The sequence below is a fragment of the Kogia breviceps genome, chromosome 8, assembly GCF_026419965.1.
Source record: "Kogia breviceps isolate mKogBre1 chromosome 8, mKogBre1 haplotype 1, whole genome shotgun sequence".
Lineage (NCBI taxonomy): Eukaryota > Metazoa > Chordata > Mammalia > Artiodactyla > Physeteridae > Kogia > Kogia breviceps.
This window is the reverse complement of record NC_081317.1, coordinates 38,405,748-38,419,697: the sequence shown is the minus strand read 5'-3', so window position 1 is coordinate 38,419,697 and position 13,950 is coordinate 38,405,748. Positions and strand designations below refer to the sequence as shown.

At 37.1% G+C, this 13,950-nt stretch overlaps 1 protein-coding gene across 11 annotated transcripts in view; it reads right to left on the bottom strand.

Moving 5' to 3' along the window:
- Positions 1-13,194, bottom strand: part of TUT7 (terminal uridylyl transferase 7) — a 60,182-nt gene extending 46,988 nt beyond the window's left edge. For 7 of the 11 annotated variants that reach the window (XR_010841935.1, XR_010841936.1, XM_067041216.1 and 4 more), the window contains exons 1-9: positions 12,250-13,058; positions 11,292-11,866; positions 7,020-7,201; positions 6,549-6,665; positions 5,872-6,049; positions 4,081-4,169; positions 2,268-2,319; positions 1,232-1,301; positions 353-479 (exon numbers count right to left, since the gene is read on the bottom strand). Coding sequence is in view for 9 of the 11 variants with exons in the window: in XM_067041216.1 (XP_066897317.1) it covers positions 353-479; positions 1,232-1,301; positions 2,268-2,319; positions 4,081-4,169; positions 5,872-6,049; positions 6,549-6,665; positions 7,020-7,201; positions 11,292-11,835 (1,359 nt within the window). In the remaining 2 variants the exon portion in view is untranslated. Of the gene's footprint in view, positions 1-352; positions 480-1,231; positions 1,302-2,267; positions 2,320-4,080; positions 4,170-5,871; positions 6,050-6,548; positions 6,666-7,019; positions 7,202-11,291; positions 11,867-12,249 lie in introns of all 11 variants that reach the window. The other 4 variants (XM_059072430.2, XM_067041219.1, XM_059072431.2 and 1 more) reach the window with 2 other exon arrangements.
- Between the last annotated feature and the right edge of the window lie 756 nt (positions 13,195-13,950).

The window sequence follows — 13,950 nt, the reverse complement described above, 5'->3', positions numbered from 1 at the left end:
ATTTTTTAAACCATCAAAATTTTACTTTTGTTTGGTGAGGGATCAGAACTACAAAGAAAAGAAAAATAATGTAAACACTTGGGCCGTAACTCTGGGATTTGACTTTCAAATCTAATTTTTAATAAACATCATAAAGCATTTTGATCTTTTGAGCAATATGTCATAGTGAAGTAGAAACTGAGTTTTTCTTTCTGTACACATTAAAATTTCTGTTCTAATACTCAGATGCCAACTCCCTTGATGTCTATAAATATGCATCCAAACATTTAAGATTAAATGAACCATGTAAAAATCAAAGCATACTGCTTATGCACACATAGAATGTGCATTCATTTAAAGAACTCAAACCTACCTTTGCCCAGTACCTAAATGCAATCACCAAAGGAACCAGCTTTGATTCTAGTTTTCCAAGGGCAGTTAAATGATTTGTTGTCAGATAAGCATTTTCATTTCCTGCACTCACTTTACAAAGAAGACCACTGGTGGGGGTAGAGGGTGAGAATAGGAAGGAAAAAGAGAAAGTATTATACAGGTTATCAGGTGTCTTTTACACCACCACCAACTAATTTACACTGATAATAAATACTTCTAACTCACTAAACCTTTATGGGTTATCTCAATATTGGATTAAAAAAGATAGGGCAGCTGTCTTCTGAGTAAACTTTATTTTTCAAGAACTAAAACTTCATGTTTTCATATATTAAAATTATTTTGGGGGGAAAATGCAAGCAAGGAGAATACTGTAAAATGTTTCAAATGGGAGTATGAATTCATCTTTATGAGGGCAAGAGTGTTTTCCCTAGTTGGAGGAATCTGCCTAATGGCAAATCATTACAGCCTACAAACTACCCATTTACAGTGGTAATGGTAATGCTTCCAGATGGAGAGAGAGCCGGGTGAACTGTTACTCAGCACTGTTTAAAATGCTTCTAAAAAGGATGGCAAATAAAGGTGATTAGAGCAAGTAACTATTTGACAGAGTTGTTTACTGAAATGGGTCAAAATGCTTCTTTCCTATATTTTTTCTTTTTAAGTAATTTTACTCTTTTAAAAATAAAACACTTTTTCCTCTTGGGTTAAACACCAACAGTAGAGGGAGAATGCTAACAGGAAGCTTGTGAAATTAACCACATAGGAGCTTACAATTCTAGAAACTGGACATTAAGATGGGGTAAAGCACAAGTGCTTTTGGCAAGTTGGTACTTAATAAACAGCTTAAAGAAGCAGAGACCTTTGCTTTTCTCTGCACACCACCACTGGCACCCTAGCGTGGAAATCTGCGTCAACATCAATAAAAGAGTCTGGAAAAAGAAAAGAATATCAGATTGGTTAGTTAACTAAGCCTTTGTTTAAAAGCACAACTAGATAAAGTACAAGTACCAGTTGTGATTTAGCTGTTTGGCCTTTTGAAAGACCATTACAAAATAAGGTTCTCAAGAGATGATTGTGAAATAAAAGTGACTTGAAAAGGAAAAAAGTATTATATTCAAGAATCAAGTAATCACATTAATTTAAAACCCTTATTTTGAGAAACTAATGTCTGACTAGAAATGACTACATTATTGAATTAGAACATTTAAATGTTACGTGGGTAACATAATCAGAAATATGAATAGGACATTTAAAAAAATTGCTGCAAAAGCTACTAAAATATGTGGGGTCAAAATACATACCGACTGAAGTAAGAAGAAACGTTTAAATGTTTCGTTCAATCAAAACAAAAAGGATGGGAAAGACTAATTCAAGGGATGAGACAATTTCATGAGGCCTATGGAAAGCATATAAGCCCTCAAGCCCCAGTTGGACATTACTCTGGACAACTGATAAACCTAACTGGGAACAACTATTTGTTGATTCATTCATCTGGGCTGGGCCACACTATTTATTATTTGTAAGGTATTAATTTAAACCATGGAATAAAAAAGTTTATCCTTTAGTGTTTTACCCTCAAGAGTAAATTTTACATATTTTGATTCTTTTTAGTCTCAGCCTAGGGCTAATATAATCTTTATAAATTGTGACATTATCACCAAGCTAAAAGCTTTACTTACAAAATAATTATTCTGCATAGGAGGACAACTAACAAGACTCTGATTAACTTGCTAATAATTCATGGGCATTTGCTTTAGTTTTTTGTTTGGATATTACCCATATAAGTAAATCAAAAAACATGACTTCCTATTTTCAAAGTTTGAGAAATAAGATATATTCAAATTATAGACAAAAGAAAAATTTAAGAGCAAAATGTGGAAAGAATTTGGCCTTACCACTGTTCTTTAAACATTCTTGGACAAGTAAGAGAACATCTGGCTGAGACATCTAGGAAATAAGTGAATATATCAAATAATCCATAAGTACTTTTGCTTCACTGAGATAATACACAGTCGTCTGAAATTACCCAAATTCCTTTCCAAATTAGAAAGCACCTTGCTACCAGAGTAAAGGAATTAATCATTGTGCTGTGTGCACAGATCAGTCAGACACAGAGAGATGAGCAAAAAGAGGATGAGTGTGGGCAAAAACAGACATACTACACAGTTAACTCCTGATTCACTAATTCCTGAGGTAATTAGCCTCTCAGCAAATCTCAAAGTTGTGGCTAGAGGTTGTCAAACTGTTAACAATATTGCTTCTCACTGTGAGACTACTTCAACAGATTGCTTACCCGGGTCTCCACTTTAGTCTTGCCTTTCTCTATTAATCCTTGCTCCACACAGGAACCAAAACCACTTAAAATCATACATTAGATCTAGTTGTGACCCTACTTAAAACTCTCAATCTGGCTTCTTAATGCCCTTAGGTCAAAATGAAATTCTGGCGCCCTGTATGTTGGGCCCCAGATTATTCCTCTATCCTAATCTTTAGCTATTCTTTCTCAAGGTCCCTTCACCACAGCTCTTACAACCTTCCCTTTAGTGCTCTGAATAGGCCAAACTCACTGTTTGCAAATGATGTGCCCTCAGGCTGAAACACTCTTTTACCCTTTCACGGTCCCCACCCATTTTCATCTTTTAGAGTTCAGTTTAAATGTAATCCCTTCAAAGGGGCCTTCGGGACAGCTATATCTACACTCTTTTATTTTCTCTCACAGAACCTTGTTTCCCTGCATAGCTCTCATTATAATTAATTATACATACATAATTACTTATCTCCTTCCCTACGTATGAATTCCAGGAGAGAGGAAATGTATCTGCTTTGTTCTCTAGAACCTAGTATGGTGGTTGACATATACTCAAACTCACTGAATATTTGCTAAATGAATGAATGACATGAAATCAAAATAACTGCTATGCTGGTAAATTATTAAGCAGAATTTAAGGTTAAAAGAACAGTAAAATCTATTGGTCAGCTGACCAGGTAGCTAGAGCAGTCAGGGATGGCAAGGAATGAGAAGCTGTGAAACAGAACATCTGGGGGAGGAGACTAGGAATCATTTATATTTTTAAGTAGCAACCCAAGTAAATGGGCATAAACCATTTGCAAACTGGCTTGCAGGAACCACCAGTAAGTAAATGGATAATCTACCAAAGTGCCTTCCAGTTTTAAAGTTCTGAATCATCAACATCTTTTTGAACCATGTTTTAAACCAGAAATCTAGGCTAGGTGTAGTTCTTCAAAAGCGTAATTATTTTTACAAGGGGGGTGTATATAAGAGGAAACTCAGGAACAAATTAAGCTTGCAGGTCATAAATGTTTATATAGATACACAATTTGAAATCTGAAATCCTTTCCTGCCATTGGAAAGTTGACTTATCGAGATAATTTAATCCTTTCAAGTTAACAGACCTAAACTACCCCCATCAGATTCACATGGTTAGAAGACCAGTGTCTGAAGAAAGTATGAAAGATCTGTAGAATAAAAAGAAATGCTCTAAAATTGAAGGCATGCAGAAGAACATAAAAACAGCAAGTTTAGGAAAAAAAATTATACTTTTAAAAACAATGCAGTTTTAGGAAAAAAACATCACACTTAAACTGTCCCCAAGTATTTAAAATATATCCATATATAGCTCACATTTGGGAAAATAAAGAATTTCTGTACCACTCTGTGAAAATTCTAACATTTCACTTTGTACTTACAATGGGTGGAAATTGAATGTCAATGTTTATATCCGAATTTTTGAAACCCAATCTGCTACAGGATGACCCATATAATCTCAGAGAACAATCTAAAACAAAAAAAATTGAATAAATACAAGTCATAAATAAAGTAAAATTTCTCAAAAGTTATTACAAGACACTGCTATTTCAGAAGTGTAACCATCAATTAGAACTACACACAAAAGAAAAACAGTGTTCAAGTCTGGCATAAGCAAAGGACAAGAATGGGTGACTCTTTGCTCTTGTCTTCATTTTATTTTATTTAAAAGGGAAGACTGCAGTTTAGTTTAATAGCCACTCTTTTCGTATCAGTTGTAAAACATGTTAAAACTTACTTTACTATTTCATGTTTTGTGCAGAAAATACTATTTGAAATGATTTTTAAAATGTGGAAGTCGAAAAGGGATGCCTAACTTTGTCATATGTTTATAAACCTGATAGTATGTATATACTGAAGAGTTAATGCAAACACTTCACCTTTTTGAAAGCATACATAGGTATAATTTACTATAAAGATCATGTTTCAGTAAAACAATAATCACAAAAATCAGCATAAAGTTACTTTTCAATATGAATACTCATTGTATTATGAACAAAAAGCTTAATTTAACATAATATAATCCCTTTAGGAAAAGTTTAGAAAATAATTATAATATCACTGATATAACTTAAAATGTTAGGCAGCAAGCAATTCACACTTCAGAGGAAGACGTGTGTATGTGTACCACCTATATTTATTTTACAGCATTTTCCCCAATGTTTTACTATTGTTGTGCCAAAAAATTACCCCTTCTCACCAGGGGACTTTTTTTTCCCCCAGGTTTGTTAAGTCAAACAACTTCTTTGGGTTTTAACAGGTTTTCCATGACAAAGCACATTCAATTTTACAATGAAAATTTATGGCAAAAATTAAAATTACAAATGACTTCTCAGGCACTTGTCTACAACATAAAGGATGAGACACCTATACAGGGGGATGAGCAGAATCTTGCCCTTTATTTTTTTAACAGATATATATTAATATGAATCATATACTATATGAATGATCTTTCAGTAGAACAAACAGTTTTATGGGTGGTACGGCGATAAATTCAAACAGTGATTTCAACCCTGGCTGTGGATCAGAATCACTTGTGGAGCTTTCAAAAAAATAGTTTTCCATGGCTCCACAGACATAACTTGGAAAAATCAATTCAACACGGTACAAAATCTCTTACAAATTAGTTTTGAAAGCTCATTTTAGATGGTGCAATTCTTTTAAGTGTGGTTAAATAGAACCTTTAATGGACACAGATAACCTGAAAATGACTCCAGGATACTTTTATTTTAATTCAAAATATTGTGTCAATGTAAATAGGTAGAAAGGTGTGGTGATCATTTTGTAATGTATAAAAAATACTGTATCACTATGTGTACACCTGAAACTAATATATTTTAAGTCAATTATACTTCAATTAGAAAAAAGAAACTGAACTTAGAGATGGAAAGTAAATAAATAAAACAGATATACAAGAGTCCCATGGAGCTCTAATAATATGGGGCATGTAAATGGAGAGACACAATGAAACTCACAATGAAGACAGGTTAATGACAACATATGTAAAAGTCTGTGTTACCTTAGGGTAAGCCAGGAGAAACAAAAACATACAATAAAATTGAGAGCTTCAGGACATGGCAAATCAATTTCTATTAGGCAAAAATTATTACTGGTAGGAAAAATGAATGGGGTACTTTTAGGTAGCTAAAAAGAAAAACAAATCTAGAAAATACCTGGTAACTTGTGTTGGAACACATTTTCCATGATACGTTTAATTTCTAGTCTCTGTTCCAAGTTCTCATTGTGTAAGCCAAACTCCTGTACCACTCTGTCAATGGCAATATCAATCGCATTTATCTGGGAGGGTGTAGGCGGGGGTAATGTGGTAAGCAACTCTTCCTCCTGCTTCTCCTTTTGAGATCAATGTTGAGATTAAAAATGACTCACACAGTTTTTACCTTCTACCATTCACAGAGACAACACCCTGTACAGTATTCTGGAATATTTTTCTTAGCCCTCCTTCTCACTTTAGCTGTTTTGGTCTTCATCTTATCAAACACGCACACACTTCTTTATGCACATAAAGTGATAATAGAGGGAAGACAGGAATAAGGAAAAAGTGTAAAAAAGAACATTAGAAACAGCAATGGCAAATTATTTACTTTATTATTACTGGCCTAAGGACATACATCTAGGTCCTACCATTGGCTTCATTCATCCTGATACTGTTCTAAGGAAATTCACAAGACTGCCCAGAAAACATATCTGACCAGTATAAAGTATTTTGGTCAAAATAAATTCAGCAATATAAGTAGCAAAATTACTAATACTATAATCTTAAGGAAAGTCATAAAGATGACAAGTAATAACTGACAAGTAAACATATTTGTCTGGGTTATAGTAAACTTACCTTAATGTTTTTCTTGTGCCTCTTCTCTTTGATATGCTTATGAGCAAATGCAATGGATTCAATTAAAACATCACAAAGTTTGCAGGTGTACTTTGCTGTAGGGTAGTTTCTCGGTCGCTACAATTTGAAGAGATTTATAGAGGCATACACATAAGCACATGTTTATAGAGACATATAGAGAGAAAGATGTACAGAGACAAAATACAGGTAAACAAAAACTGGCCAGAAGATGATTTCTCTTTCACTTAAAAAACTGTTAATATAGTACTATCACTCTTTATCCCTATGCTAATAATCATTTTTAAAAAGTAATTCATAAAAAAAATAAAAGTAATTCTATTAAATCAAACTATCACTTTTGACTTGTAGTGCTTAAATACCAAAGTAGGATATATAATTCATCAAAGCACATGTTCCCAACTACTAATAGATTAAACCAAAACAAGGATTTTAACTAACAAAGGCTGTTACCCTTTTCAGCCTGTCGATGCAGTCTCTTTTCAATCGCTCCTCAGCCTGCTGTAAGCCCAGTAGCTCCTTAGCTGAAAGCACAGACTCATCAATCACAGGGCCTTCCAAGTCTCCATCCTGTTCATTTTCCTCATTTCTAGTCCTCCGTGGCTTCCTAGGTCTGGACCTCTGCTTCTTGTTTTCTTAAGTTAGGGGGAAAATATTATTGGCGATACTGAATAACACCACTCTGAGTAAAAAGCAGAACTTACATATTGATTAATGAAATCATGTGATATCTGAATGACATCTGAACACAGAGCAAAAGGAAAGGTATACCTCTCCCATGGACAAAATGCTTAAATACTCTTAAGCTCCTCACATTTGGATACACCGATCCACAGAAACCATCTTTTTGGAAAACTTAAAAGAATTCTACTTCAACCATAAAATTTGATTTTATCATCTCTTCCTGGTATACTGCTGAGCATACTCAAGCAATAGTAAAAATTATCCTTTGAAGTACACCTGTAATTCTAATGTAATTAAATATATAATGTACATGTATCTAATGATTCCTAGTACACCTGTAAGTATACCTGGTATTTTAATGAAAACTATCCACATCTGTTTTCATTTTTTATAAGTGAACAGTCTCAATGGAGCAAAGACGGACAGTCTATCTCCAAAGAACTCAGAAATCAACTACATTCCTATCTGGAGTGAAAATCCATCACTAAATTGTGAACTTAACATTCACATAATTGGGCCCTCCCCCACATTAATATCAAGAAGTCCAAGCCAAAACTGTATTTACCGAGGATAACTATCACCCATTTTATCTTTACTTTCATTTTAGCTTCTTTGAACGGCCTGCACACTGAGCACATTTCAAAAGAAAAAAACAATTAGCAGTTAAAAGTTTGCTACAAGTACAGACTAATTCATTTGTTTATAAACCCTGCTATTAGTTCTACAGTCCTTATAACTAATAAATGAATCTATTCCTTTTTTAAACTTATAATTTTTCAACTTCAGTAAAACTGAAGATGCTTGTGGGACTGATCTACAAAAAATTGTTTTTAATAGCTCTGGTAATTTCTATCAGGTTCTGAAAATGAAGCTACTAGTACCACATAAGAGTAAAATGAAATTCATTTATTTCCTCAATTAAAATTGTGATAAGTGGATTGAATAGTTTTTAAATGGCTTACCAAAAATTACTCTCTGAAAATATAAACCTACTGAAATGCTCTGCATGACGCAACTGCCAGCCAAGTTTTCAGTGGAACTCACTACTTGTATAGCAAGTATGATGAATCAATCGACTGAAAAGAAATTATGTCAGGAAAGGGACGTATAGGACCTCTAATTTGAAAAATAGCTATTGCCAACAGCTCTAAAAGAAAAGCAGCAAGCACTGTACTCAAACTACCCTAAGATGAATATAATGAAATTCTGCAAATACAGCAGCAATTTAAAAAAATTAAACAAATATTAGAATACAGTTTTTTTAAAGCAATCAAAATGGGGCAAATAGAATACTAAAAGGTAAGTAGTCAAAAACGGTCTATTGCTTTTTAACACTCCCCCTATGCCCAATTAAATTGTCACAATCTTTTAAGGACAGTACTCCTGGTCCACACAAACCTTTGAGATAAGCAATTCTTTTAACTCAGAGGTGTGTCTATTCTCATTTAATTTGCTTATCATTACAAACTCTAAATAACTGCATCTGACTTCAGTTTTTAGGGCAAAGTTTCTTAGGCAAACACTCATTAAAGGTTTACACTAACATGTGCAACACCATCAGAGAAGTCCATTGTTAGTTAACAAAACAAAAACTGATATGAAACCAAATTCCTTTTTTCATCTCCTCTCTCTTGATCACAAAGGCTTCTCACTATATTTGCTATCATTTTTCTAGAGAGAGAGTGACTTTAATTTCCCTCCAAAGAGCACAGTTAACTCCTTATTTTATATACAAAAGTGGCTGGCTGCACAAAGTCCGTCTGATGATGACAATAACTGCAGCTACCAATACTGAGTATTTTATCATGCGACAGGTGCAATGTAAGCACTTTATGTGCACTGCCTCAGATTAATCCCTACAGTGATCCTGTCATGGATGCTAATATTATCCCCATTATACAGATAGGGAACATGCTGGTCCAAGAAAATAAGTAACTTGTCCAGGGACACATGACTAAATCCAATAAAGGGATTTAAAACAGAGATTAGAGCATGGATGGAATTCTGAAATTCATCTTTCCAGCTAACAGTATAAGAAAAATCCCTTCTTGTAGCAAACCCATTCACATCTAAAATAGACCAGAACTCCCTACCCCTTACTTTGTTAAAAAAAAAAAAAAAAAGGCAGGAACTGACAAGGCAATACAAACTTTTGAACTGAGTTTCATAGGCCTGCATGGTAAAAAGTTAAAATCTCATTGGAGGGAATCTAGAAAGGCAAAGCTGGGTATTGCTAAAAAAATTCCCATAATTACTTAGAGGAAGACTACCTGGCTCAGCCCAGGCTTTTTGTAGTAATATGAATTCTCTATATACAGTACTCCCAAGTTTATCGTATTTTATTTGCATATGGTCCATTACTCCATTCACAAAGGACACGTGCATTTGAGCGGATATTTTCCAACTGAGATCATTAATGGCATTGTCCCAAATATATTAAATTGGCAATCTAGGATATATGAGGAATGAAGTAGGGGCAGTAAAGTAGAACTGAATAGAAAGTTAGTATTAAAAAAAACAAAGCAACTCTAAGATAATTTTCATTACATCTTCTTGCATCATTTAATAAGACCCTTCTTTATTAAAATATAAGTTTGATTTAAGGAAAATTTCAGTCCCTTTAGTGAGATCATTTTTAGGATCCTCTGAGTATAGTGTAAAGTTTATACTTTAAACTGAATTTCTCCCTACAGTAAGCAATGTTATGCCAAAGCTTAATATTTTCTTTATGAAGTTTTTTCAAGGGACAGAAACTGAACAGTCCTTCATTTGGAAACTGAAAGCACACACATGTAATTTCTTATAGAGCAAACACAGGAGTTTTGGATTGACTTCAACAAAAAGACAGTAAAAATGCAGGTCCTATTCAAAATCACTTAAGCTTTGCTTTTAAGATTAGGCAGGAATATAGAATAAGAAGTTTTTGCTCTGTAAACAGTCTCTTTTAATATCTATCTGGTTGCAAACTTTTGACCTATAAATCTTTCTTTTGGTAATGTTGCTTAAGATCAACATTTTCTTTTCTGAAAGACCAACAATTGGTAACTAAATTAGAATGTCCATGTCTCGCCTGGACACAGTAATAAAGAACTACTTAAATATACACAAAACTTTTAGAATCGAAAGGTCAGAAATTATGAATACGTGTTCAGTTCCCTCTGTCAGATTCCAGGCTGAGTTCATGGCCAGAGCAGCACAGTACTTGATTTCAGTTCCACTTCCTCATCTACCACTCTGCATAAACAAGTCTGGATAAATTTAACCTCTCCAGAGACACAGCTACCTGCTTTGTATTGAATAAAATTGTGATTCTACATTTGATACACCACAACAGAGCACTGCAACTCCTTCAAGTTCTTTTTGGCTTAAAGATTTACGAGGCTGGTTGATTCTTCTGTTCTTCTGCTACATGAACAAAATCTATTCACCTTTTAGAAAAAGGTATAAATAATAACTCTGGGGCAATTATTATCAAGCACATAGGGTGCTTAGAAGGCTTTTGGTTTTAATGAAACTAAAAGGACAAGCTTTTATCTTATCTGAATTTCTGACTTTCTAAACAATGTTTTTCAACCTGTTTACCATGTTCACTTTTGAGAAAAAACATCTTGCACTATCCTTCTCTAGAGATTGATGCTCCACACAAAAGACACATATCCCTCTGTAGCAGGAGATATATGCAGTCTACATCGTGTTTTTACATAGAATACTTTTTTTTAAGCTTTATATTCTGTCATTTATATCACAGATACATTGACTACTCAAGTACAAAATTACAATACATAATTTAGAAAACACATACATAACCCTCAGAAATTATGATATATCCCCAGGGGGATATCATCACCCTCTTCTGTAAAAAGTACCAATGGGAAATATAATTTTACTACAGTAAAATAAACCTTGTGGCAAAGTGAACTTTTAAAGGGAAATACATGCAACATATTGAAGTTGCCCAAATAACATGATTACAATCCTTAAAATAATCACATTAAATAAGCAGAAACTATGAAAAATAACTTGACAAGTTGGAAACATTACCAGGGCTTCCTGCTTCCATTTCTGACATAGTTTCGAGGCTTGTCAGGTCTTTATGAAATAGTCGTCTTACAGTTCTGCACCCTCTTCCATCTTGCCACCTATACCCATCTTCACTTTCTTGAAAAGAGTCTTTTCTTGGTCGGTTTGTAACAGGAATTCTAGGTCCAGGTTTGAATTCTCTCCAATTCTCTCCAACTCCAATTCTCTCCAATTCTCTCTTACCAGCAAGTTCATCAGATAGCCATCTTTTACTCTGATCTTTGTGGTTGTCATTTATCCAAGCGGGTTGACTGTAAATTGGGTTCTTAAATGCATATGGATTGCTAGAAACAGCATATGGTCCTTTTCTGGGGGTATTCCCATAGTTCCCTGGTGTTCCTTTTTTTTTTGGAAGGCCTTTTTCCATTTTACTGCTATGGCCTTTAGCATAATCATCCATTATTAAATAATCTTGTTGGGGGTGACCCCTTCTGAAATCCTCATCATCTGTAGTCCCTCGCTCTTTAGTACGCCTCACAAAATAAGGTTTTGCGGCATCTCCCATGGTCTTTGACTTCAATTTTCTTACTCTTCACCTGGAAAAAGGCATTTTGGAGACAAGGTATCATACTAAGTTCACAAAGTACCACACATTTATGGCACAGATGCTCAAAAGCTTGTAAGAAACCCTTCTTTTCCTAATTTCCATCACGTTCCAATAATTAGTGCATTATGCTAGAAGTTAGGAGGCTTAATTCTATAATATTCTTCATAGATATTATATAGATATAACACATGCTCTTTTCTTCAGAACCCCCCCCCCCAAACCCAAATACCTCACCCCAAGCCTATACTTTAGAGAACTCTCCAGTCTTTTAGAAACAAGCTGGCAATTGCTTTTAAGTGTTACTACAAAGTAACCGAAACTTTGTGAACGCAGTACATCTCTCAACTCCACTTTTCAGTCCCTTCTACGTACCCTGGCACCTCGGCTCCGCTTGCGACTATTCAGAACGACAGGCTTCGATCTCTTGGGCTACGGAGGGCTCCCGACCAAGGCTCCGCTCTGGTCAGTGGGGCTGGCTTTCTGACCAAGGGACAACTCAAGCTTACCCCCCCAGTCCTCATCCTCGCACCCCAAACAAGTTTGGTTTTGTCACGAACAGCAATTCTCCCTCTTCGATCCCCATGGGACCGCCCCACCCGCGATCTGCCTCGGTTTCCACCCTTTGGGTAGGAGGCGGAGAAACAGGAGGCGTCTCCGCAGTCCTGGCCAAGAAGCCACCGCGGGGACCAGGAAGCAGGAAGTGACCTGCCTCCGCGATAGGGTTCCGGGGTCTCCCCGGCCGGACAGGGGGCTGGGGCCGAGTGTGTCCACCCTGATCCCTTCTTCTCCAGCCCCCGTAGGGTCTGACACAAAGTGAAGACGCGGACTCGAGCCCGAAAGCTCAGTCCCCACTGGCTCGGGGGTTCCCTGGACCTTGCAACTGGCGAGAGGAGGCCGGCGGCGGATGGAGCCAACGTTATCTCCCGGGCCGGGCCCACCCTCGACTCTGCAGACCGGAGAACCCACCTAAGACCCTCCCCGGACGCGAGTCTGACAGGGACACGGGGGGAAACGGTGCCCGTGAGCACTCACCACCTCCGCCGCGGCCCCCCCCGCCTCTTCCTGTCCTGGCCGGGCTCCCTCTCCGTGTTTTCCTCCAGCCCCACTTCCGGCGCTCAGAGCTGTCTCATTGTGCGCTATTGGGAGCCGGCCGTGCCCCTGTCAGAGCGCTCCGCCGAGCACGCCGGAAATTCTCACCACCCCGCCGCTCCCGTTTCCGCCGCCGCCTCCGCCGCGCGGGTGCGTCTTCCGGGAGTCGGGCGTCGGATTGGGGTCGGAGTGCAGGTTCTCAGCTCTTGTTCGCTCGGAACTGTCCTCGCCTGGGGTCCTGTCCCTCCTGGGCTTTAAAAGCACCGGGGAGGCGTGCGGAGGAAGCTTCTGGTTCTCCGCGAGAGAAGCGAAGCCCGCGGTCGGGGCGTAGCCGCGTGCCCGGGTCGGCTCGGAGGCTCGCTTTGCCCCTGGATGCTCCTGGTTACCTCCAGGGCAAGTTCAGCCTGGGTCTGAGTCCTCGTAGCGCTCGTGCTGTTTTTCTGATAATTCGAGTGATTGTCTCAGTGAGGTCTTAATGGCCGACCCTAGCTTTTAAGCCTCCGCTGTGAATCCAGATCACAGTATGGCTCAGAGAAAGAAATGCTGTGCTTTTTTTTTTAGATTGTGTACGGATTTGTTTCTCTTAAAAACAAAATCTGGTTTCGCAGAATATGTGTAAACGCAAAGGATGACCAAGGAGGGCATTCATACTCGAATTTTCAAACGGAGAATGTTTTAATGCAACTAGCAAACAACTGGGTTCCTTTCTTCTCTCTCTCTTTTCCATTGACTTTACCTTCCTTGCTGTCTGCCGTGTTCTAAAAGCTTGGAAAGCCTCGAGCAACTAATAAAATTAGGGAGCTTTGAGAAAATGCAACAGTTTTGATTTTTCTTCTCTTTAAGGGTATTTAAATTTAATTCCATGAAATTCTGTGGGGATAATGGTCTTAAAATGAACACATTAGTACTGGCTGTTGCCAGGCACTGTTCTGAGGGCTTTGCAAATAATTACTCATTTAATCCTCACAACAGTCCCACGAGGAA